The following is a 26,964-nucleotide window of genomic DNA, read 5'->3' on the forward strand; positions in this document are numbered from 1 at the left end:
AAATATCGAACGCACGTGCATCATGGCTGCCACATGTTCTCCACGTTCCACGCATCCTCTGAGCAGGTCCTCGGAAATTAACGTTACACATGTGCGAGTTGCAGTACCAACAACTGGTTATGTTTCAGTGTGATAAAGTTGGAACGTGACATCAGAGTCTGTTTGCTATCTACTTGTGACAGCCTCTATGCAGATCCTAGTAGGTTCAACATTTATTTATTTATATAGCACATTTTAATACAAAAAGTACCTCAAAGTGCTTTACATAATTAATGAAATAAAAGACAAAATAAGAAATTAAAATAAGACCACATTAGTTAACATAGAAAAGGAGTAAGGTCCGATGGCCAGGGTGGACAGAAGAAACAAACAAAAAAAAAAAAAAGCTCCAGACGGCTGGGAAAAAAAAAAAATCTGCAGGGGTTCCAGGCCACGGGACAGCCCAGTCCCCTCTGGGCATAAATCGATGTGGTGAAGCAAAATGCCAACATACACAAGGAAAAAAGTATTGAACATGCCAATTTAATTCTTGGTGGAGATGCCTTTGTATGTAGTGACCACTTCAAGACATTTCCTGTACGAAGAAACCAATTGCATACAGTAATCCATACCCTACCGCTTATGCAGTTATTTCATATCGACTGCCTTCCACATATGCTCATTTTAGTGTTAAAGGCTGGCCAGGTGTGGCATGTTGGAAACCTTTTTCACCGTAGCACTACTGTTAACTTAAAGAGAAGCAAGTTATTGGACTTGCCAACACACAAACTTGTGATTTTGAAACGGCCAGCCATCTCCGCAGCTCTGCATACTGTATATGCTCCCAGAGTGACTGACATGAGGCGTGCTTGTCTGCAAGACATCTGTTGAAATCTACTCTAGATGTTCAACTGTTGTAAGCAAAGGCTGCTGGAGCTCATGGTGGAGGTGGTGCAGCAGTCAGGAAGGTGTGCACATACACAAGCTTTCAGACTTGCCCGTGTAACTGTTTGTTTTTGCAGTTAGACGTGTGCGGCCCCTCCCATCCTGCAATGAGGGCTACTCCTAGAAAAGTGCTTTTTTTCCCCATAGAAAGCCTTAACAGGTGCATTAATGATATTTTGCAAATTGGACACGACAAACGAAGATAAAAATGTCTATATAGTGATTGACCACCAGGATAGAAATTCTCAAGATCGATCTTAAGAGTTTAAGAATCGAAATTGAATTGTTCAAATGAAAAATAATAATTAATAGGAAAGGTTTTTTTTTTTTTAAATAAAAAAACCCCTACCTAAAAGTTCAACTTCTGTCTAGGCCAGACTACATTCTCCAAGTGTTTTATAGGTGTGTTCAAATATTGTGTAGCACACTTGAAGCTAGCTTCAGCATGCCTTTTCTTCATTAATGGTGTGTTGTGGGTTGAGTGCAAACACAGGCAATGCAGGTGGAGTACATTGCTTATTTGTTTTTCCTAACAGTTGTACCTGTTGCCTCACAATCTTTCTGGAGCTCTTTCCAAGTGCTCTGTGGCTCTTGGTCTACACTTCCGACTCATCCTTAGGACTCCCTGGTCAAAAATCTTGTGAGGAGCTCCAATGCATGGTTAGTGGAGTAATGTTCCTTGCACTTGCGGATAATGGCCCCACTGGTGATTGCTGGAAGGTACAGAAGTTTGAAGTATGTCTATAACGTATAAATCGGGTTGCTAAAGTCTAGGGAGAGCTCTTTGCTTTATCCATCACAAGATTTTTCTTGTGGAACACCTTGGTAGCAAAACACCTTTTTGTAGCCAATTAATATGTACTAACCCAGCTGATATCAATTTGCACTGATGGGGGGAGGTCAAATTACTTTACACCTACTTACAGATTTCAGCTGGTTCCTTGCCTTTCCTTGAGTTTGGTGTACTGCTCCTTCTTAAGGTGTTTAAAATACTTTTTCCCTGTGTCATTTTACTATTACACATAAGAAATTCACAACATTAAATAAAATGTTATTTGTTGGTTTCTTGAGTTAATACCAGTGTCTGGTGAAAAAAATCACATGAATAGCATTGTTGGAAATATTTGCTGAAAAAAACACTTGACGGGTTTAATACTTTTTCCCCACTATATGTAAGCTGTGTAATTTGGATGTTAACAATCTGAGAAAACATTAATCCCGATGACACCCATTAATGTAATGCCAGTCAACATCCAAACAATTAGAGCCTAAACAGTCTACGCTGGAGATGGCGGTTATCTCCCAGCTTCCGTTTAATTCACCTTGTGTCCATAAAACAACTATCTATACCAGTTTATATCTAAAGATGAGAGATTCTACACAGTTGAAAACGGCATTCAACAAATGATACAGGTTTTTGAGCTGCAGTATGCTATACCAACTAGAAAGCAATCGAATAAAGTTATTGTACCTAGGCTTTATGAAGTTCTTAAGCAAAGTATTGCTTTGTCTCTCAGGCCAGTGAAGAGAGTAGCCCTAACTTGCAACAGCTGAACATCCAGGGCAGCAGATTTGTACATAACAATCGCACATTAAAAACTACTGGTCACCTGTGGCAGATGTGTCTCAAACAAACACGCTGCATGTCAGTCATAGTGGGAACAACTTTGTTGCCTATATGCAGAGCTGCTGAGATGACTTGCTGTTCCAAAAATCTTTCTAGTATTTCCAACATGCTCTTCCATTGTGTGACCGCGTCGGTCACAATTGTGCGTTTTGCCAAGTCCAATAAATGTTGCTTCTCTTTAAACCAACTTAAAGTAGCTCCATAATAGAAGTGTTATCAGTCATGATGTCTGACTCTTTTTTTTATTATTTTCCATTCATTCAGTGTCGCTGTCCAGCATCAGCTCTAGATCCTTGTTTAAAAAAACACTTCCTTTTTGTCTGAGGACTGATTAATTCAACTGCTACAAGTGATCAACTCAAGATCTATGTAACTTGTAAAATTATAGAAAGACTTGAGTCTTCCCGCTGTATCTTTTAATTTCAACTAATTGAAATGTCCAATAGAGGGATTCATTTGGCCAACTTTTTACTTGGTTTCAACATGGAGTTTCATAACATAGAAATAGGTAATTGAATAACATTTATAAAGCAATATTTGAGCATTATTCACAATCTAAAGTGGTGGTTTATGTTGAATTTTGAGTGAGTGCAGTGCTGTGAAAGGTGTTTGTTTTTTTTTGTTTTTTTTAAATTAAGAGCAATGATATTTTGTTCCATGTCTTCCAAGTACTAATGATAACTGTTCTGATCAAGTATTTCTTCTTAAATGTCCATCCATGCCATGAAGTCACGGCGTAGAGACCCTTCAAATGAAGTGTTACTGAAATTTGTCTCATTATGTTAATGTTCTCTGTGCATGGTTAAGTAATTCTGAAATAGCCAACACTTCAAGTATATTGGTGCATGCTAATTCAGCCAAGATAAAATCAATATCAAATCTGGGTATTGTGAATCTGAATTGAATCTGGATATCTGTTTACTGTGTTGTAACTTTTAATCTGTTACCACTTAAAGATGATTTAAAGAAAGTAGAAATGAATGTTTAATAATAACACTATACATGGATTAGAGGTCTTTGCATTACCTGTTGATGTAACGGGCATGGCTGTAACTGTTTTGTCTTATAACTTGCTTATTCAGTTGAAGGTCATTGTAAATTGTTCTATATTCCTGGTAATGAGTGGACACCATCCCTGAATTAGGAAAGTCTGATGCACACAAAATGAGTTGATCATATGACACTGTTTCAGAGGTGTCATAGTCTAAGCTCCATATCAGAAAACCCACAGTGACGCAAAGAGAATAAGGAAAATGTAAAACAGTAGTGTCTGTTACAGCTGTAGCAAATGAGAATTAAGCTGCAGTGCACAATAGTAGATACAAGGTAATGGGGAGCCTATTTAATATATAAAAAGCAGACATTTATGAAAATTAAAGAATCATTAATTTTGGCATTCCAGGTTTTTGACCCCTTTTTTTTTTTTTTTTGAGGACAAAGTGGTGGTCCTTTAATTTAATGGCCAAAATGTAATTAATGTAGTAAAACTAAATTCAGCATATTTTAAGAGAATAATTGGAGTGGCAACTTTATATGAACTCACAGGTATGAGTGATTTAAAAAAAAAAAAACCATTCAAAGCAAGCCGACAAATCTTCATAAGAAAAATTTGATTAGATTTAAAGATATGAGAACTTTACAGTTCAGAGAAATGATAAATCATTAAGACTTGGACATAGTAAGATTTAATTTGACTGGTCCATTATGTGATCATTATTTTAATCAACTGATGGATATGTCTTGTTCATCTGGCATCTTTTAGATTGTTTTATAAATGCTATTTTTTTCCCCCACTTGCTAAACAAATTTTGTGAATAAATTTGTCACTGGCCTCTAAAGTCACGCACATTTGTTACCGGGAAGATTTTTCTCAAAACTACACCACATCCTGCAGTCAGGATCCATTTGTTGTAAAAGAAATTGCAACCTTGTTTTAACTTAACTATTTTAGTGTGTCTTATTTTCAGAAGCATTTTTGCAAAGTCTTAATATTACTAATACTCATTACTGAAATAGTATTGGAAAGGGAATCTGCTGTCTTAATGCTTTCAGATTAATACTCTGCTTTTGTTTTAGATTTTTGATAAAATGAAATTTACAAAAAATGCAAACAGTATTGCTACCAATAAAATAGTTTAGAAAGATGTTTATACAAATTAAATTTACAGTTAACTAGTTGTAATTTAAGTATCTGACATGCTTCATTATGAAACAATTTGTTCAACAGTATGAAAAATGGGTGCCTGGAGACTTGATAAGCCAGTAAGTCAAGAAAGCTAGACTGTAGTGACAGGTACTCTTTGAATGTATTTGTGGAGATGCTAGATTTAATTGACATTTTCAATACAGCTCCCTTTTTTGCCTTGGGCAAATGTATTCAATACTTGGTAGACTCTGTGTAGTTCTGTACAGTTTTAAATTTTGCAAGTGTTGATAATGTTGCTGAATGATTAAAGGGTATTGAGTGATTTTTTTCGTGTTATACTTTTTGGGGTAAGTTATTAAAGCTACATATATTTGGTTACATGCTTCTCAGACTATTTTTTTTATGTGGTGTTTGTTTTTTGTTTTTAGGTGCGTGATGTTAGAATGATTTCAGACCGGAACTCGAGAAGATCAAAGGGCATTGCATACATTGAGTTTGTGGAAGCAAGCTCTGTACCCTTGGCAATTGGTCTTACTGGTCAGAGGTTGCTAGGAGTACCAATTATTGTGCAGGCATCACAGGTTAGTTGGGTGTGTTTTTTTCTCCGCCTTTCTTTCAGGGTTGTTTTAAACATTGAAGACCCTATTTATTACATTAAATTTTAAATCCAGTAGTAAAGTAATCATTTATGTTAATAAAATTTATTGGATCAAAATCCATGAAGTTAAAATCGTGAAAAGAACTAGAATCTGGTTAGTGTGAATTTCCTAGCTTTTGTGTAGAGCCTTGTTCTTTGTTTTTAATACAGCCTTAATTTTCTGGATATGTTTTGGAAATCTGCATTTTCTAAAAGTTTCCGTATTTGATTCTGTAAAATCTATTTTTGTACAATTGCTTCCCATTCTATGGCTTTAGTAAAATTTACTTGTGAAACCTGTACTTAACTAAGCTTGGACCTTAGATTCCCAAAAGACTTCTGTATAGCCAGGAAGTGCTTGTAACTACTTTTAGCAAAATTTAGTCATGCTCTCTTATAGTTAAGTAGAACTAATAGCATTTTGCTGTACTGTAGAACCCAAAACATGATGCCAAGTTAGGGGTACAGCTTTTCCAAATCCCAGTCTTAAAGTACTTTTTTAGTATGTTAAAGAATTGATAAAACAATTAAGAGTTGATGTGAGAATGTTAAGTAATTGACTTAACATGACGTTGTTAAATGTTAAACTGGAATGCTTAAAGGTTCCTTTTTACTTAAAATGTTTCCAGACAGAAGTTAAACATGAAATGTACTGTAGAACATTATACAACTGGTATTTCAAATAAGTAAAATAGGTATATATAGTAAACTGAAACCTTACTTCTGACTAATCAAAAGGAAAACGTGCACAAAAAAATATACATCTAAATGTATCTGGTAAATTCCAAATAAATAAAACTGGTAATAGAAAATAAAGTCTCAACTCTGACCAGTCAAAAGAAGTTTTACAGGTGAACACACTAAATTTGTTGGTCAGTTTCGAATAACTAAAATCTTAAAATGCTTTTGTGATTTACAAAACAAAATAAATTGTTTTGCTCAGTTCCAAATAAAGTAGGTATTAATACAAAATAATCTCAAAAACTACCTCTATGCTGTATCCTTTTCCTTTTTATAGATTCAAAACTTTTTTAGATGGTTTGGAAAAAAAACCCAATAATAGAAATCATTCTGTATTTATCGTTGGTACAAATTCAAGCAGCTTTCAAATGTAAGCAAAGGAGAAGATAAAATTTGACATTTCACTCAGTTATGGTCAGGTTATGTTCCAAAGTAGAAGTCTGTACTGTGGGACTTGCAGGACCCCAAAGCAGTTGCTTGTGATATTGGACTGATTTTCAGTATTACGGGCACGAGTGGATGATCAACACCTATGTGCAGGCCGGAACTAGACTCTGGGAAGTTAAATGTAAAACAGATAATGTGTTTTTTCTCTCTCTCATATATATCATATGTATATCTCTTGAGTCTGTGGTATGGTTTGCATATTTGGGATCAAGGTAGTGCACAAACTGGCAGACACTTCACGAACTGTCCTTTTCTATGCCAAAAGCAAAAAATCATCGACAGATGAGAAACGCAGTTTACAGAATTCCATGCAGTGCTTGCCCAGTGGTATGCATGGGACACAAATTTAAAACACGTGCAACACACACACACAGCAACATCACAATGCTGTCGGAAGGAAAGACCTATTACCTCTGATTTACACATACAAAGCTTCCTCCAGACACACATTTAACTGGGACACTGACACTGGCTGAATCTTGGTTCTCTAATGAAAACTCCATTAACAGACCTTTGGACTTGAACCCTGCATATGCAGACTTAGAACATCCAAATAGACTTTATGACCAATACTTTTTAATCCCCACCATATTAATTCCACCCCTTACGACCCACCCAACCCTTCACTTGCTATACTTTGCCTTTGATTACTCTGTCTAATTTTCCTCTGTAGATGTCAAAAGGTTAGTGTTTATTTTTTAATAATTCCTATTTTAAGATGCGTTACTCATTTTCTCCTTTTGTGGATCTCTAGCTACATATATGTGTGCGTGTGTGTGTGTGTTCAGTGGGAGAAATTATTTGAACCCCTGCTGAATCTAAGTTTGCTCACTTACAAAGAAATGAACAGTCTCTAATTGTTATGGTAGTTTCATTTTAATGGAGAGAGACAATATCAACCAGAAATCCAGAAAAACACATTATGTAAAAATTTAAGTTGATTTGCATGTCATTAAGAGAAACAAGTATTTGATACCTAAGCAAAACATGACTTAGTACTTGGTGGAGAACAACATTTCAGCAAGCACAGCTGTAAGAGGTTTCATGTAGTTGGTCACCAGGTTTGCCCACTTCTCTTTACAGAAACTCTCTAAATACTTTAGGTTTCTTGGCTACCGCTTGGCATCTCATAGCTACAGCTCCCTCCAGATTTTCTGTAGGATCCAATCCTTGAACTTAGTGTGCCTCCTCTTTAGCCACTCCTTTGTCACCTTGGTGGTATGTTTTGGGTCATTAACATGCTGGAAGACCCATCTTAAGTGTTCTGGCTGAGGGAAGGAGGTTCTCGTCCAAGATTTTACAGTACATGGTCTCGTCCATTGGCCCCTTGATGCGGTGAAGTCGTCCTGTACATTTAGCTGAAAACCGTCCCAAAAGCATGTTTCCACCTCCATGCTTGACTGTGGGAATGGTGTTCTTTCAGTCATACTCGACATTTTTTCATCCAAACACAGCGGGTTGAGTTGATGCCAAAGAGCACGATTTTTGGTTTCATCGGACCACAGCAATTTCTCCCAAGTCTTCTCTGAATCATTTTAGATGTTCACTTGCAAACTTAAGAGACAGGCCTGTACATGTATGTGCCTGTACAGCATGGTGGTCTTGGTGACTGTGGTCCCAGCTGCCTTTAGAGTGTTAACAAGCTCCTCCCTTCTAGTTTTGGGCTGATCCTCGCCTTTCTCATGATCATCTTCGCCCCATGAGGCAAGATCTTGCATAGATCTCCAGACCGTGGGCAATTGATGGTCATTTTATATTTCTTACATTTCCAAATAATCGCACCAACAGTTGTCACCTTCTTACCAAGCTTCTTACGGATGGGACTTGTAGCCCATTCCAGCCTTGTGCAGGTCTACAATCTTGTCCCTGACATCCTTTCACAGCTCTTTGGTCTTGTCCATGGTGGTGGAGAGGTTAGAATGGAAGACATTGATTTTTTGGGCATGACACAGAGTTGATCAGGATCACATGGGCACACCGCCAATCTGGGGGAGCCAGAATTTAGGCTGGGGTTTAGGGGATCAAATACTTATTTTACTCAGTGACATGCAAATCAATTTATAACTTTTGTGTAATGTGTTTTCTGCATTTTTGGTTGATATTTTGTCTCCATTAATTTTTGTGGCAGTTTCATTTTAGAGACTATTCATGTAGTAAGTGATCAGCAGGGGTATGCGTGTGTATATATGTAGTCTGACATTTGGCAGTCATTTTTAATTATCTATGGCAGCCAAGTGCCATTTGCTTGGTGTGATAAATTTGCTGATATACAGTGGAAGCAAGTCATTTGCCTCAGGTTTAAAGTGCCACGTGTGTAGTAGCGAAGGGTCAAACTAAACTGACATTCTTGCCAAACCTGTCAAAGCAACAACTAATGCTAAAAATGAACCACAGGTTTTGTTTGCAAGAGTATAAGGCTTCACAACAGTGTCTGGTGAGGGCTATGTTCAACTTGAGCAGTACTTGGTTGACACAGCAGCCAAAATTAGAACTTCTGAAGTTTAAAGAGATGCTGCTTCATATGATGACACTATCACAGCACATGGTGGAAAAAGACAAACTTGGAAAGGATATTGTATATGACATGCTAGGGACTGGAACTTTGATAAAATCTCTTCATACCTGCTACCATCCATGAAATTAATGAAAGCTACAGTCTCGTGTCAAGTGTGTTTTTTGCGACCTTGTTTAAAGCAAGAATGATTAAAATGGGTGAAAACACTAATTTTTTTTTTTTTTTAAATACGTTTTTAGAGTTTACCGTTGCTGACCAAGGAGCAAACACAATCGCTGCTTTTTTCGGGTACACCAGATTAAACTGTAGTGCCCACATTCTTAACATGATTCGTGCTTTTATACCAGCAGTGAAAGCACCTAAAGTTGCACAGATTGTGGCAAGTTAGAAAAAAAAAAAAACAAAAACATACAAGACGGGAAGGTAAGCTTACAAGGTCACTCAAGTAGGTCTGTGGGGACTAGGTATAGTGCTGAATTCAGTGGTGCAGCGATTTGACAATTCGCCGCAACATGAAAAAGATACAACTGTGGTCTCTCTTCTGAAGCCATTCTAAGATTCAATGACTGATAATACTGAAAGAACTTGTCAACAAACTGTTCAGCACCAACTCTTCTCTCTCAGCCCAAGGCTTCTGTTTAAATTTCTTAAATATAAGAGGATTGCAAAGGCCCAGGAACAAATAGACATTTATAGACATTTGTGATAACTTGAGATTTAATGCAATTGTACTTCATCAAAGAATGCAGTTAAGTTCACTGGTCAGCTGTTATTGGTGCATGCACTGTTTCATCTCCGGGCTTGCGGGCAAATGCATGTTCACAGTACTTTGCTTGGTTACCGTGTGCTTGTATTGAGAAACGAAACAAAATACTGTGAGAAAATGGGGGTAAGCGTTTTCAGCTACCAGTAACAGGCCGACTAGAAAAGAGTGGTTTACGCTTAAACTTGTTTGTACGTGTATAGGACCTACCTTCTGTGTCCATTCCACATTGTTTTGGAATAAATAGCAATTATTAACATAAGTCCCATTGGAAGATCTGTAATAAATACTAATGAAGCAGAATTGTGAAAAGGACAACTGGGCTAAAGAGGAGAAAGCTTTAGGCTTCTCTTATAACAAGATCATGTGAAACAGGCTTGTCATCCATCCATACGTGAGCAGTTTTTTTCTGTGGGCAGGAGCGGGATGTATGAGACCAAGTGTAGGCAAGAGCAGACAGGCACAGGGTGGTGTACTATTGGAGTGGACAGTCATGGATTTTAAACCAAAAAAAAACTGCTCAGAGCTCTTGCTGTGCGCCAAAAATATAGGCACAAGAAATCTCCACTAGTGCAGCATTTAACAGTCTGGGACTATAGAGGCTTGCATTGTGCATGCTCTATTGATCGGCACTGTTTCAGTTCGTTTGTCAAAACATGGATGGAATGAGTTCTGTCAGTTATTGAGGAAACATTATTTTGCAATATTTATCATTTTATCTCCTAGGCTGGGGGTATGGGGGAATTCAGGATTTACTGGTAATGGTCCGCCAACCCTGTTTTAGGCTGTGTTGCTGACAGCCACACCTGTAATAAGCAGGCTAGAATATTAATCATCCCAGAATTTAACATTTTCAGATTCTTTTAAGGGTACTCTGGGCCTTCGTATCCCAAAAGTATGCATTTTAGTGACTCTAAAATTGCAATGTCTGTGTGCCCTGCCAAGGACTTGTGCTGTTTGGCTTTAATTTCTGCCTGGCATCCAAAAGTACCAGAATAGGCCCTGGTCCTTAAACCCTGAAATAATCACTGCAGGTATACAGTGGAGGAAATAATTATTTGACCCCTCACTGATTTTGTAAGTTTGTCCAATGACAAAGAAATGAAAAGTCTCAGAACAGTATCATTTCAATGGTAGGTTTATTTCAACAGTGGCAGATTGCACATCAAAAGGAAAATCGAAAAAATAACTTTAAATAAAAGATAGAAATTGATTTGCATTTCATTGAGGGAAATAAGTTTTTGAACCCTCTAACAAAAAAAGACTTAATACTTAGTGGAAAAACCCTTGTTTGCAAGCACAGATGTCAAACGTTTCTTGTAATTGATGACCAAGTTTGCGCACATTTTAGGAGGAATGTTGGTCCACTCCTCTTTGCAGATCATCTCTAAATCCCTAAGGTTTCGAGGCTGTCTCTGTGCTACTCTGTGCTTGAGCTCCCTCCATAGGTTTTCTATTGGATTAAGGTCCGGAGACTGACTAGGCCACTCCATGACCTTAATGTGCTTCTTCTTGAGCCACTCCTTTGTTGCCTTTGCTGTATGTTTTGGGTCATTGTCGTGCTGGAACACCCATCCACGACCCATTTTCAGTTTCCTGGCAGAGGGAAGGAGATTGTCGCTCAGGATTTCACGATACATGGCTCCGTCCATTTTCCGTTAATGCGATTAAGTTGTCCTGTGCCCTTAGCAGAAAAACACCCCCAAAGCAAAATGTTTCCACCGCCATGCTTGACGGTGGGGACGGTGTTTTGGGGGTCATAGGCAGCATTTTTCTTCCTCCAAACACAGCGAGTTGAGTTAATGCCAAAGAGCTCTATTTTGGTCTCATCAGACCACAGCACCTTCTCCCAGTCACACTCTGAATCATTCAGGTGTTCATTGGCAAACTTCAGACGGGCCTGCACATGTGCCTTCTTGAGCAGGGGGACCTTGCGAGCCCTGCAGGATTTTAATCCATTGCGTGTAATGTGTTTCCAATGGTTTTCTTGGTGACTGTGGTCCCTGCTAATTTGAGGTCATTAACTAACTCCTCCCGTGTAGTTCTAGGATTCTTTTTCACCTTTCTCAGAACCACTGACACCCCACGAGGTGAGATCTTGCGTGGAGCCCCAGAGCGAGGTCGATTGATGGTCATTTTGTGCTCCTTCCATTTTCGAACAATCGCACCAACAGTTGTCACCTTCTCTCCCAGCTTCTTGCTAATGGTTTTGTAGCCCATTCCAGCCTTGTGCAGGTCTACAATTTTGTCTCTGACATCCTTGGACAGCTCTTTGGTCTTTCCCATGTTGTAGAGTGTGGAGTCTGCTTGATTGATTGATTCTGTGGACTGGTGTCTTTTATACAGGTGACTAGTTAAGACAGGTGTCCTTAATGAGGGTGACTAATTGAGTAGAAGTGTCTAACCACTCTGTGGGAGCCAGAACTCTTAATGGTTGGTAGGGGTTCAAAAACTTATTTCCCTCAATGAAATGCAAATCAATTTCTATCTTTTATTTAAAGTTATTTTTTCGATTTTCCTTTTGATGTGCAATCTGCCACTGTTGAAATAAACCTACCATTGAAATGATACTGTTCTGAGACTTTTCATTTCTTTGTCATTGGACAAACTTACAAAATCAGTGAGGGGTCAAATAATTATTTCCTCCACTGTAGAATAGAAATGGTTTTCGAGAAAAGTTGCAAGTTTATATGGAGAAAATGGGGTTTTTAGAGAGATGATTAAAAGTTTGAATATACAGATTGTCAATGTATTTTGAAAAATCAGGTGGTAAATTTTACATTTTTCAGGCTGAGAAAAACCGAGCAGCTGCTATGGCTAATAACCTACAAAAAGGCAATGCCGGACCAATGAGGCTCTATGTCGGCTCTCTGCATTTTAATATCACAGAGGATATGCTTCGTGGAATATTTGAACCTTTTGGAAGGGTGAGAAATTTTTATAGACTTTTTATTCATGTACAGCCCCAATTCCAAAAAAAGTTGACACTGTTAATGTAAATAAAAAAGGAATGCAAAGATTTGCAAATCTCATAAGTCCATATTTTATTCACAGAACGATATTTTACTATTTCATAAACAATTAGCTCATTTTGAATTTGACAGCGACAGTGCCTGAAGTTGTGAATGGGGCAACAAAAGGCTGTAAAAGTAAGTGGTACTAAAGAAAGAGCTGGAGGAACATTTTACAACTGGTCAGTAGCATGATTGGGTGTAAAAAGAGCATCTTCAAGAGGCAGAGTCTCTCAGAAGTAAAGATGGGCAAAGGTTTCACCAGTCTGCAAAAAACTACAAATTGTGGAACACTTTCAGAATAGTCTTCGACGTAAATATGCAGAGATGTGGTTTCTTGTCATCTACAGTACTTAATATCAAAAAGATTCTGTAAATATGGAGAAATCTGTGTACAAGGGTCAAAGCCGAAAATCAGTGTTGGATGCCTTTGCTCTTTATGCCCTCAGGTGGCACTGCATTAAAAGCAGGCATGATTGACGTGTAAATCACTGAAAAGGTTCAGGAACACTTACGGAAATCATTGTCTGAACACAGTGCAGGTTTAAGTTTTATCATGCAAAGAAGACGACACACTTGGATGTCATCCAGAAATGCTGCCGCCTCCTCTGAGCCAAAGCTCATTTGAAATAGACTGAGGCAAAGTGGAAAACTGTTCTCTGGTCAGACGATCAAAATTTGAAATTCTTTTTGGGACACCTGGACGCCACATCCTCCGGACTAAAGAGGAGAGGGACCATCTGGCTTGTGATCAGCACTTAGTTCAGAATCCTACATCTCTCATGGTATGGGGATGCATTAGTGCCTATTGAATTGGCAGTGTACATATATGGAAAGGCACCATCAATGCTGAAAGGTGCATAAACAGGTTTTAGAGCAATATTTGCTCCCATCCAGACATACTTTATTTTTAGGGAGGGCCTTGCATATTTCAGCAAGACAATGCTAAACTGCATACTGCCTCTGTTACAACAGAATGGCTTCATAGTAAGAGTCCCGGTGCTGAACTGGCCTTCCTGCAGTCCTGATCTTTCACCAATTAAAAACATTTTTCGTGTCATGAAGTGAAAAATAAGACAAAGATGATCCAGGACTACTGTTCAGCTAGAATCCTATATCAGATAAGAATGAGAGATTCCACTCCCAGAAGTCCAGTATCTGGTCTCCTCAGTTCCCACATGTCTACAGACTGTTGCTAAAAGAGGGCATGCTACACGGTGGTAAATATTGCCCCAACTTTTCTGAGACTTGTTGCTACCATCAAATTCAAAATGAGCATTATTCTTAAAATTGTATCTATTCTCAGTTTAAACATTTGATGATGTAAAATATAGGTTTATGAGATTTGCAAATCATTTCATTATTATATTTTACATAGCGTCCCAACTTATATTGCTATAAGAATCTTTTTTAATATCATACCTTATTTGATTTCAGATTGAAAGTATTCAGCTTATGATGGACAGTGAAACGGGGAGGTCCAAAGGATATGGTTTTATTACAGTAAGTTTAATTTCTGTTAAATATTTTTATAAGTGTTGCATAATTTTACAATAGGGCTGTTTATATATTTCTAGTTCTCTGATGCTGAATGTGCTAAAAAGGCTTTGGAGCAGCTTAATGGATTTGAGTTGGCTGGCAGACCTATGAAAGTTGGACACGTAACAGAACGCACTGATGCCTCCACTGCCAGTTCATTTTTGGACAGTGATGAGCTAGAGAGGACTGGGATTGACCTTGGAACTACCGGTCGTCTCCAGTTAATGGCCAGACTGGCTGAAGGTAATACGCCACAAAAAATTATATTTTGAATAGTGATACTATGTAAAGGATTTTTTTTTTTTCTTCATTTAATCTATTAGTGTTTAGTATTTTGCTTTAAATCAGGGGTGTCGAACTCCAGTCCTGGAGCGCCGCAGTGGGTGCAGCTTTTCCTTCTAACCATCTACTTTAATTAGTGATCAGTTTTTGCTGCTAATTAACTACTTTTGCCTTTGTTTTAACTGACGTGACTCCGACCTCTTTGTTTCTTTTTCCTTAATTAGCAGCCAAACAATAATGAAACACACAACAAGCCGCCACATGACCAGATAACCAGTGCCCATCACACAATAGCTGAAAATAAAGAAAGGTGAAAGTCTCGGTAAAACAGAAAATCAACAGTTTTGGAAATGTCTGCTGTGGCAGAATGAAAGCAACAACAAGCCATGGAATTAAATGGCGGGCTTAATTAACAGCAAGAATCAGCATCTCATTAAGCAACTGGTTGGAGTTTGAATCCCCAGTTTAATTGGTAATCAGTGGGCTTGTTTTGCTGTCATTTAATGAAAACAAGAATCAATTCAGGGGACTGAATCCTTAAAAACAGGGCTAAAGAAAAGAAGTTAATTAGCTGTTTAAACTGCTCACTTATTACGAAAGGGTTAGAATAAAAACCTGCGGCCCTCCAGGCCTGGAGTTTGACATGGCTGCTTTAAATTATACTTGCCTGTTTAAGGGGATTCCAGTTATTTGAGGAAAATTTTATTTTTGCCGTCAGGTACTGGCTTACAGATTCCTCCAGCAGCCCAGCAAGCATTACAGATGAGTGGATCCATTCCATTTGGTGCTATGGCAGCTGTAACAGGTAAGGCCTTGATTGTTGCAATTTTGGATGAACAGGTTAATTCTGAAAATCTGTTAAATACTACTTTTTTGCCCAGACAAAAATACTATTATACATTGATTATTCTTGTTTGCCATCTTGTGAAGGTCACATTGGCACAAGGATGTGCAGAAACAGTGATATTTATATATAAAAAAAAGCATTTTTTTTCCAGTCTTCGTCCAAGGCAGTCCCCTGTGGGTGTAGGGTTTGGTTTCAACCACTTTAATTATCAGTGAGTTATTTACCTCTGTTGTTCGATTAGGTAACTTGTTTCTAATCCATCAGATATGAGTGAGAGAGTTGTGTTCATAAGAAATTGCAGTTTTTTTTCCTTCCCCCAACTCTTGTCTTATTTCTATTCCTTTTGTCTGTGGTTTAGCTATATAGCACCTGTAGCTGGTTTGCTTTCAGGTAAACCATGAGAGCATAAGAAAGTGCACCATTCTTCAAGAGGAAACTAAAAGCAAGCTAAAATAAATCTGTTTATGATTGATGTGTCAGTTTTAAAGGTTGTACCTTTTTCTTTGCTTGTTGTTACTTTCTGATGCATTTGATCAAGGTAGATTAAAATTGCGTCGCGATATGGGATGCAGAATTGGTAGGGGAAGAGTAAGCCAGAATTTCCGAAGTATGGCTTTCTTGTAATCCCGGGAGTGTGGCTGATTTATAAGGATACTTTTGAATAACGCCTTTTTTTTTTTTTTTTTTTTTTTTTTGTTTAAGTACAGTACACAAAGCTTTAAAACTGTGAGCAGAGTAATGCACTGTTTTTTTAAAATAAGGGCTGTGCATCTACAATAAAGTCTTTCACTTAATGTGCAGGAGTGGTTGAAAAAGTGTATTGTTGCATAGTGGTTTTTCATGATTTAATTAAAAAAAAAAAAAAAATTGTTTCCTGGAACTAGTATGTTAAACAGTCTACTTCCAGATACTAGAAAATTTTTTGGGGGGGCTGGGTGAGTAAAAAATAGTATAGACCTGAACAGTGTAGTCAGTTTTTTTTACTTACCAAATACGTTTCTCAAATTTGGGAAGCTTAATCTGTGAGATGGTATTTCTGTACAGACTAAAATTTCTCCTTGTCCAAAAAATGTAGTCACTGCCACATGCTTGTGAAGAAGTCTTTCAGGTATTTTAGTATATTTGTTCTTGTGTGCTACATGCACTGTTTAAAGGGCTGGGGAGTGACATGGGGAGATGATGGCATTAACATTCTGGTTGCAAGAAATGGAACATTTGACTAAATGGTATGTCATTTAGATTCTCGAGGGTAGATCAAGTGTCAGTTACTTGGTGCTGTTGACTCTTTCTCCTTCAAAACCATTTCTTGCAGGTGATTATACTGCAGCTATTTTGGGTACGAATTGGTAAAATTATGAGGTTATGTATGTGCCATTTGAAAATGCATTGGAAAGAATGCCTGCGGCAGATGTTAACAGGGTCCGGATGGTGGTTGTATGCACTGCCTATATAGCAAGGATATAGTCTCAAAATGCAAAGCTGCAAGCAAAAGATCCCTGTTCTGAAATTCATTCTAGTGGGTACAGAAGGCAATTTTGCATACCTGTTTCTCTGAGCTTAGTTGAACCTTACAGTGTGCTACCACTATTCCTAACCAATTATTGGACATTTTCTTGGATTTGAGAAACAAAGGGTTTATGTAGAGTAAGCTAAAATAGTAAAATGCTGTACCAGCAGTTAGACTGGAAATATTTAGGAGTCTACAGTTAAGTGTGTAGTTTTTCACTTAAATGTAAAAAAATAAAAATAAACTGGTAATCTGTCTCACTTTTAAATTTCTAGTTAAGCTTTTCCAAAGGGAATGACCTTCAGATATTCACACAAATGATTAAGGTCAACAGAAAATTGTTTAATAAACTATTATAATTCACTTGTAAAGTCTTAATGGAAACTGCAAAGATGCACTCTTGCACTAGCTTGGTTTTTGTTTTCTCCCTCCATTGCATTATTCTCCTGATTTGTGAGATGTTCGTTTCCTTGAACACACAACCTTGTATCGAAAAAGGATTTCGGGCAGTGCGTTTTAAGATACAGTAGATTCAGAAAGTGTTCCCACCTCTTTGTGCACACTTCATTGTGCTGTAGGTTTAATTTTAAATGGATACAATTAGTTTCCCCTCTACACTTAATAACCCTTAATGGCAAAATGAAAACCTTTTCAGAAAGGTTTGCAAATTAAACATCCAAAACTGAAAATTCTCATTCATATTAACTATTCAGACCTTCTGCTGTGACCCTCGAAATTGAGATACGGTGCATCTTGTTTTGCTTTAATTATCCTTGATTGGAGTCTTCCTGTGGGAAATTGAATTGATTGGACATAGTTTAGAAAGGTGCACACTAGTGTACATGAGTTTCACACTGCATGTCAAGACAATGTCCTCAATTGTAAAATGGAAGTAGTTTGTGATTACCAATACTACACCTAGATTTGGCTGTCTGGCCAAACTGAGTAATCAGGCAAGAAGGGCCTAGGTCAGGGAGGTGACCAGAAAACCAGTGGCTATACTGGCAGGGCATCAGAAGTCCTCTGCTGATCTTGTCAGAAGAGTTACCTTCTCAACATCACTCCATCAATCAGGTATTTAAGATAAATTGGCAAACTCCCGCTTAGTGTTGCTAAACTTAATTTAAAAGACAAATGGGGGAGAACTGGTGGGATTTTGTGGTCTGATGAGATAAAAATTGAACACTTTGAGCATCACTCCAAGTACTGTTAGGTGAAGACCAAGGTACTTCTGGTCTCCTGCTGTGAGGCATGGTAATGACAGTGTCATGCTGTGGGGGTGGTTCCCAGCAGCAGGGACAAGGAGACTTGTTATGATTGAAGGAACGATGAAAGCAGTCATACAGAGACCTGCTCCAGAGTCTAGACCCCCTCCTCCTGGGTTGATGGGTCACAACAGTGACCAAAAGCATATAGCCATAATGGCAATGGAAGGACTTTGGGACAAGTCTGACTGTCCTGGAGTGGCTCAGACTTAAATCCCATCAAGCATGTGCATAGACATCTGAAGAAGGCAGTTTCTAGACCAGTCCCCTCAGGCTCTGTCAGTCTGGATAGGAAGCATCAGAAAAAATGGGATAAACTACCTATATTGAGATGTGCAGAAGTTGAGATTTTTTGCTTTAATTTTCAGTCATCTCTAAAAGCATGTCACTTTGTAATTGTTGGCTGTTAAGTGTAGATTGAGAGACAGAAATTGCAAATTGATCCATTTAAAATCTAGAAAACATAACTTGTGCAGAAGAAAGTAAACAGGTCTGAATTCATTGCATGAGTTTTTTGCCATTTTAAATTCTTGACAAATATATCCTTATCATAACATCCTTTTATACCAGTAGTGGTGCAAGTACATAAAGGAATATCACACCCAAAAATTACAATGCATCTGTTGCTTTCCCTTTGTTTTGAGGTGATGGCAGAGAATTTTTTCTTTGTTTTCATGGAAAATGGAGACGTCTCGTACAATGTGCGCTAGCGAGAAAGGAGTGCTGAAGAACAGCAAACATTGATTAAAGTGGCCATGAAAAAAGTAAATTTCCTTATGTCGCATAGTTCACGTGTCAATTACCAAATGCTAAAGTGTTTTTACAATGAAAATTGGAGAAGTGCACAAAAATTAATAGTCAATAGACCAGATCATGGTTTTAAATTGTTAACCCTCATCCCCCCTTTTTTCTACGTCTTTCTACTGTAAATGCATGTTATGGACGTTTCAGCGTATGTCTTGGTAACCAATATAAAGAATTATGTAACATTAGTATAAACACTTTTTTTCATAAGTTTTAATAAAGTTTGCTGTTTAGCTTTCACCTCCTTTAATTTTAACCAGTTGTATGAGAAATGTTTCCTCCTTTTTCCATATGTTGACCATCATTATTAGCAACAGTGGGTAAGTTAACAGAGCATTTTTTTAAGGATAATGTCTGAGTTTATGCAAGGAGGATAGGTTAGAAATAAGAACTAATTTGCATGCATGAAAGCCTATTTTTAGTTTTTTAAACTATTAACAATCTGACAAATTTAAGCTTTTAAAGAGTGCAGTCAAAATTTAAACCATTAGATTTATAGTTTACCATTATTCTTGGTAAGCCAACATTTTTTTAATGAAATATTAACTAGTATTTTCCTGATAGTCTCGTCAGTGTAATGTCACTTTCTGTTTTGTACAGCATCCATAGCCAAAGACTTACCAATTTCACAAACGTGGACACCTCCAAACGTAATCATAGAAAATTGCCACCTTTAAAATTGAATTGGTGGAGTTGGGGCTAAGTGGATTATATAATGAGGGATTTGCTGTAGAAATTTTTGCTTAACTTCATTTTACTGTGCCACGATGTAATGCAAGGCTGCAAAAATGCTTTGCAGTTAAAAGGGTGTGGGTGTAGTGTGTTTTTAATGATCATCAGGCACAATAGTTTCATTAACATCCTATCCCCTCCACACCCAAGCCAGAATGATACCGTTTTGCTTTTTTGTTTCCAGCAGGTATATCAGTGATAGGACTGCATCTTCCTGTGCAAAAACCACTCTAGCCATGAAGTGCTGAATATTTGCAAGCAGTCCTCCACCAATTGGATACTTCTGGTCTTAGCTGCCGTCTAAGATGTAAACTCGTATTGATTATTTTATTCTATCAAATCACCTGTCAAACTGAAACTTCAGTGAAGGGAATTTTTCATCATTTAAAAGCTAATTTTGAACTGTAACGCAAAAAACATTTGCATCAGCATTAGTATTTCGACTCTTCTCTGAATAGGGTTCATTTAGTCTATGTTCTTGAATTTTAGGCTGAGTTGCTCCCTAATGCGGAAATAGTTTCTGATAACCATCGTTTTTTTTTTGTTTTTTTTTTTTTTAATATTAAGTCTTATACTAAATGGTTGCAGCAGTAAAAGTCCTTTTATGTCCTGGTGACGTTTTTCATTGTATATTTATGCATGTTATAATAGTTTATTTCCTTTTACTTCTAAATATTTGTGTGCTCTTGATGTTTTTTGAAGATGATTGTGATAAATTTAACATTATATAGTGATTTATATTGTATTTTACATAAATGCTCTTTCCTTTATTTAACTGTATGTTAGCACAGCAATTTATATGGATCAGTCATTAAGTTGGTGAAGTAACTGTTTGGGACCTCTTTATTCTGGTGCTGTATATTGATCATTTAACCAGTAGTTGAATTCAGTTTTTTGCCTGTGTGTTTTTGAGTGTTTTTTTTTTTTTTTAAGTCGGTTAATTGTTTGCATATTTTATAACTAAGTTTATATAAAGCTAAGCAAATAGTTTTTCTCCTACTGTTGAAATTTTCTTGTTTGCACCTTTTGAAACTGGAGCATTTTCCAGCCCACCTAAGTAGTAACAGTTGATTGTGGTGTAGCACCTTTAAACTAATTTTATAGAAGTTTGAAGTGACCACTTGCATTTTCATGTTAAGATAGTGAAATAGAAACTTTTAATGGAGTTTAAATAAAACAGATTACTCACATTTTTCCCCATAATGTAAATGAAAGTTGCTTCCATGTTAACAGGAGCACAAGTGAAGCAGTCCGCTTGTTAAAGGGAGTTTTATTTTATTTCAAATTTTATAAGTGTGTGTGTGTATATGCTGTGTAGTTCAATAACAGATTTGTCAACAAGTGATGTGCTTCATATTTTCCTGGTTTCTGATGATTTTTGTATTTTGTAAGGGGGTTAACATTTGCCAGCCTTTCAAAAAGTTGTTTGTATGAATTGGCCAAACCCAATTTGACCCTTGCCCCTCAATTTTTTGCTGAACATGTGAAGTTGGTGCACTTTGAGATCAAAGGTTTATCCCCAAGTTCAATGTGCCAAATTGGATAGTTTCTATTCTACTTATGAACCTAGCTTATCACTTAATAGTAGGATTTATGTTAAGATTGTATTTGAAATATCTACTTGCTTATTTTTAGTTCTGTAGTCATTGGCTGGGTTGGAATTGAGTAGTGATGAAGCACACACCATGTACCTTTTTGTAGATGAGATAAAGGAATGTCTGCATTGGTCTTTGTTCCTTTCTGTGATCGGTTCTGCTGCTGTTCTATAACTCCTTTCTCTCCTTTCTTTAGATTTGCAAGCAAGACTAACACAGCCAGTTGAAGGTGAGAATTAATAATATTGTAGCCTATATTTGAGAGGATGACGAGGAATGTTAAAATTTTTAAAGCAAAGACATGAATTGCATACCATGGCTTTGGAGTTTCGTGCTGACAATGTTTTGTGTGACACATTTCATCATGCCATTGCCTTATTAACATTATCAGACTTCATAGATGGACAGGCTACAGTAACATATTACTACATCTATTGATGAATGATTCCACATTAGTTGGTGGGGATATGCCAACCAGGTTTTTTAAGGCTGATGCCAATTACAGATACCCTGTTACTGGATTGGCTGAGTAAGTGTGGGGCTTTTTATCTTCTTTAACCCTTTAAAAAAAAAAATCCCACTAAGATCCTACATATCCAGATGCATAGAAGTCTTGTATCCTATATTAAGTGTTTGGTATTTTATAAACCACAGGTGGTGACTATTCGATCTTTAATTAAAAAAAAAAAGAAATTCTGTAGGCCTGTTCAGTGACCATAAAATACTACTATAAAATGTCCTTAAAATACATACTTCACCAATTTACAGAACTATTTATCCATAATACATAAAAAATGCTTTTCATCATTTATTTTTTTATTTGTAATAGGTTTATTTGAAATAAAGTGTAATTAAAATAGCAAACACTGCTTAATCCTTAAAGCCACAAATCTGTCAGATGTTCATTAGATGTTTATCAAGATACAAGGTTAATAAGTCTGTTTACTAAGCAGCAATTTCAAGTTATTTTTTCAATTAAAGCTGTAAACTGCTGTACTTAACACAAGCTTGCAGTCCAAATTAACACATCTGTCTATTTTAATTAACGAACAAAAAGGTCTGAAATGCATTAAAATAGTCCTTCCTACTGTTTGTGTAATTGACTTGTCCGAATCATTTATCTTATTTTGTTAGCCCACTTTAACATAAAGGCTAAAATTGCAATTTTCTCTTGCTCTCTGTTGTAAAACAGGCTGTGACTTAGTAGCTCTTTGTTTATACTACAAGAAGTTTGCTGTATTGCCTCCTGTAAAGGAGTATTTCAACTAGTTTACGTTAAAGGTTAGAAAAACAGAGAATGAAAACGGTTTTTGTGTTTGACCAGTTTACATGCTACCTTGTAGTGAAAATCAACTGGCTTAGATCCGTGGATAATCAACCAGAGAATCCCTGTTAGGTGGCTCTCTTTAGTTCATATTTCCATATTAGTTTTAAAAACAGTTTAACTATAGTTATTAAATTTATGGGATCTGAATACCATGATACAATAGGGTAGCATTACTCTACTATAGCCATCTCTGGAAAGGGAAGTTTTGAATGCTTAAAGTATTAATGAAATAGAAATCAATTTCCATTTAACATTCAACACATTTTCTTTAAAGCTTGGTGTCAGAACCTTAATTCTCAAGGACCTGAAAGAACAGTGGCATATGTAACCATTATTATTCTTGTTGCAGCTGCAGTGAATCCTGCCTTGAGTCTTGGCCTGAACTTGAACCCATCTGTCACCTTGCCAACACAGCCAATTGCAACACAGTGCTTTCAGTTATCCAATATGTTCAACCCCCAAGCGTAAGTATTCAAAAAATTTCAAAAGTTACACACACGATTCACTGATATTTAGCACCAGTGTGTCTCAAAACAAAAATCCTGTATCTTCAAACATACAAGGCTTTGTTTTGGGACTCCCTCACTAGTGGTATGTGAATGTCAAGATGGACTGCTTTGTTTAGACATGCATGAATGATAAAACATCTCTTCTTCAGAGAGGATGACCCAGGCTGGGATGTTGAGATTCAAGATGATGTTATTGAAGAATGCAATAAACATGGTGGTGTTGTCCATATTTATGTTGACAAAAATTCAACACAGGTAAGGAAACGTTTGCCTACTGCATAACTGTAGCATGTTTGTGTTTATAGCTACCACATTAAACTATTTATCTTCTAGGGCAATGTGTACGTGAAGTGTCCTACGATAGCTGCAGCAATGGCTGCTGTGAATGGATTACATGGAAGGTGGTTTGCAGGTAAGCCGTTGGTTTTGCTGCTGTTACTATAGTGTATGAGATATCAGATGGTTTCTGTCTAGCAAATTTATGTCAAATCTGTAAAATTGTTGGAGCTCCCAATTCATCACTTTTTCCATATATGATTTTGCTTTTTAATTTTGCCAGGAAGCTTCCCACCTTTTTCCTTATAATTAATCAAGGTGGATACTGTGTTCACGTTACCCTTTTCAAAAGCTTGTTATTAAGCCAATTTTACCAAGTAATCGCACCGAAACAATGTTCTTCCCAATATTGATTAGTTTTGGTAAAGGTGCATGTGCTGTCTTGCAGTTGTAGATGCATTGAAGTGATTGGCATTAGACTCAAATATTGCATTTTGTTTACAAGTGCAACTATAAAAATCAGAACACTTCCAGTAATGTTTCTGATTAATCATTTTTCATTTAAGTGATTCAATATTGATCTTGTGAATCTCTATCCTATTCAGTTACTATATGTAGATTTTTGCTTATCTGTTCTGGTAGATGTTGCTAAAGTGCCTTTTAAGGCTTTCTACGGGGGGAAAAAAGCTGTTTACTATGAGTAGCCATCATTGCGGGATGGGGTAGAGATGGAGCTCAGGGTGGTGGGGTGCAGACATACAGTACAGGCCAAATGTTTGGACACACCTCCTCATTCAATGTGTTTTCTTTATTTTCATGACCATTTACATTGGTAGATTCTCACTGAAAGCATCAAAACTATGAATGAACACGTGGAGTTATGTACTTAACAAAAAAAGGTGAAATAACTGAAAACCATGTTTTAAATTCTAGTTTCTTCAAAATAGCCACCCTCTGCTCTGATTACTGCTTTGCACACTCTTGGCATTCTCCACCTGAAATGGTTTTATTCACCTTTTTTTGTTAAGTACATAACTCCACATGTGTTCATTCATAGTTTTGATGCCTTCAGTGAGAATCTACCAATGTAAATGGTCATGAAAATAAAGAAAACACATTGAATGAGGAGGTGTGTCCAAACTTTTGGCCTGTACTGTACAGTATAACTATGCAAACACAGATAACGTCTCATGGGCGAGTGTGAAAGCCCATGTATGTGTGTTCTCCCTTGAACTTCAGCAGCCCTAACTTGTGACAACTGAACATCCACAACAGCAGATTCCGATGGACGTATTGCTGACAAGCTCACTGCATGCCAGTCACACCCGGACCAACCTCGCTACATATACAGTGTACAGAGCTGCTGAGGTCATTGGCAGGTGGCTGTTCCAAAAACCTTTCTTGCATTTCCAATGCGCTGTGCCATCAGGTGTCTGCTCAGTCACAAGTTTGTGTGTCGGCAAGTTCAATAACATTGCTTCTCTTTAAGCATGTGGCTAACTGTACAGTTGAGGTGAAAAAAGTTTCCAGTTAGCCTCGCAGCCTGCAACACCAAAATGAGCATGGGCAGAAAGCAGCCAACATGAATCAGCTACATAAGCTGTACTGTATAGATCATATTACTGGTATTCAGTCACAATGGTTTGTTCTTTCTTTTATTTTAAATTGATCTGCCGCTGTCAACAAGCATCTGCTGTAGAGGTTCTTGTTTTATTCTGAGGACTAACAGTGAGAGGATATATTTTTGAGACTGATTAATGTGATTGCTACTCGTGAGCAACTGAAGATATGTGCAACTTATAGAATTTTACAAAGACTCAATTACCACTGTATCTTTTTAATTTCAGCTAAATCAAGATTATTTTAAATGTCCAGTAGGGCAATACATTTGGCTAACAGTAACAGAGACCATTGGGTCACTGTCACTCCAGTATGTTACACTGAAATACTAGAGAACTTTTTATGGTCCCAACTGGAAGCAATGGATATGGTGGATGCCTGGTTTCAAAGGATGGAACCACCACTCGTAGGGTGTGGCGATCCATGCAGGTTTTGCTGGAGATGTTTCTGGGGAAGCTGATCTCCTTGCATGGTGATGTCAGGTGACCTTAACATGTGCCCGATCTCGCTCCATGCATTTTCTTCTTGTGGGGCTACCATAAATCGAAGGTATACACACACCAACCTCAAAACTTAATTCTCCTTGAAATGGCTAAATGAGTCATGCAAGTGTTCAGAGTGTATCGCTAATGATGGCCACCACCTTAAAGACATCATTTTTAAAACAGTAAAGAAAAATCTCTTTTGTTTACTGTTTCTTGCATCTTAATGAAATTATTTTATCTTGTAGCATTTTTGTAAAATAAATTTTGAAATGTGGTGGCACTTTCTGGCTCACCCTGTATCGATGATCTTTATGCAAAGTTAACTAATCTCAAAAAAAAAAAAGCAACCACTTCAGATATGTCAATGCATGCAAAATCAGTTAAGGTAAAATCTATATGGAATCGGGGCATTCTGAATCAGAATTGAATTGAATCTGGACATCAGTACCAGTTTCCAGTCTGTGTTATCATACTTGGCTATTGTTTGTTTTCAGTTGATTTTCTGGCTTTGATGTATACAGCTCTGTGTACCTGTTTTTGAGATAGATGAATCCCTAGTAGCACATTGTCTAGGTGTTGGTCAAGTGGAAATCGTGATTTTAAAATGACTAATCTGTTATTATTTTATACTGCAGGATCAAAGTCTCTGACACATGCTCTAATTTTTTTTTCTTTTTTTTCCCTCCCCTCTTCCCCTGTAGGCAAAATGATCACAGCTGCATATGTTCCCTTGACCACATACCACAATCTGTTCCCTGATTCAGTAATGGCCACTACGCTGTTAATGCCAGCACGCCGATGATGAGGCACTTCATGTTCATGGTTGTTGCTGTTCCTTTTGGATTGTAAATAATAGAGCACATTGTGCAGGACTGGATTTTTTTTGGCAGTGCTCTAATCTGAAGTAGTTTTTTTTTTTTTTTTCTTCTCTCCCCTTTTCTCCCACGTCTTTTTTACACTTCAAAGAGAATAAGGAGAGCTGTGCCCCTATGGAAGTCCACAATGCCTGTTTGCTTATGGAGTTTTATTTTCAAACGTGATTTGTAAGAGTGAAAGGGGCAAAACCTAAACCATTAAACTGATTTCAGTACTGTACAGCAATGACTTTGTAGAAATTGTATGGAATAAAAGGATTGCCAGTATATTGGACAGCTTGCCTAATGTCACTCTTTCTCTGATCACCATTTTATCATATCTTGTAAATTGCTTTTGTTGTACATAAACTGTCTTGTGCTTTTTTGATCTTTCTTTTAAATGACAAACAATGTTGCAGTACTTCACTTTTCAGGAGGAAAGCCAATGAAGCTGTTTGTCAAGCAGCTTTGCATTTGGTTTGGGTTGAATGCTGTTGGTGAAAGTGCAATA

General features: G+C 37.3%; 1 protein-coding gene across 2 annotated transcripts in view; it reads left to right on the forward strand.

The window, feature by feature from the left end:
- Positions 1-26,748, forward strand: part of rbm39a (RNA binding motif protein 39a) — a 48,147-nt gene extending 21,399 nt beyond the window's left edge. For both annotated transcript variants that reach the window (XM_039734592.1, XM_039734593.1), the window contains exons 8-17: positions 5,126-5,278; positions 12,590-12,727; positions 14,249-14,314; positions 14,389-14,593; positions 15,351-15,437; positions 21,579-21,611; positions 23,059-23,173; positions 23,368-23,473; positions 23,552-23,630; positions 26,301-26,748. In XM_039734592.1, coding sequence (XP_039590526.1) covers positions 5,126-5,278; positions 12,590-12,727; positions 14,249-14,314; positions 14,389-14,593; positions 15,351-15,437; positions 21,579-21,611; positions 23,059-23,173; positions 23,368-23,473; positions 23,552-23,630; positions 26,301-26,401 — 1,083 coding nt within the window. In that variant the 3' untranslated portion in view covers positions 26,402-26,748. The remainder of the gene's footprint in view (positions 1-5,125; positions 5,279-12,589; positions 12,728-14,248; positions 14,315-14,388; positions 14,594-15,350; positions 15,438-21,578; positions 21,612-23,058; positions 23,174-23,367; positions 23,474-23,551; positions 23,631-26,300) is intronic.
- Positions 26,749-26,964: the final 216 nt, after the last annotated feature.

The sequence above is a fragment of the Polypterus senegalus genome, chromosome 14 (assembly GCF_016835505.1).
Source record: "Polypterus senegalus isolate Bchr_013 chromosome 14, ASM1683550v1, whole genome shotgun sequence".
Lineage (NCBI taxonomy): Eukaryota > Metazoa > Chordata > Cladistia > Polypteriformes > Polypteridae > Polypterus > Polypterus senegalus.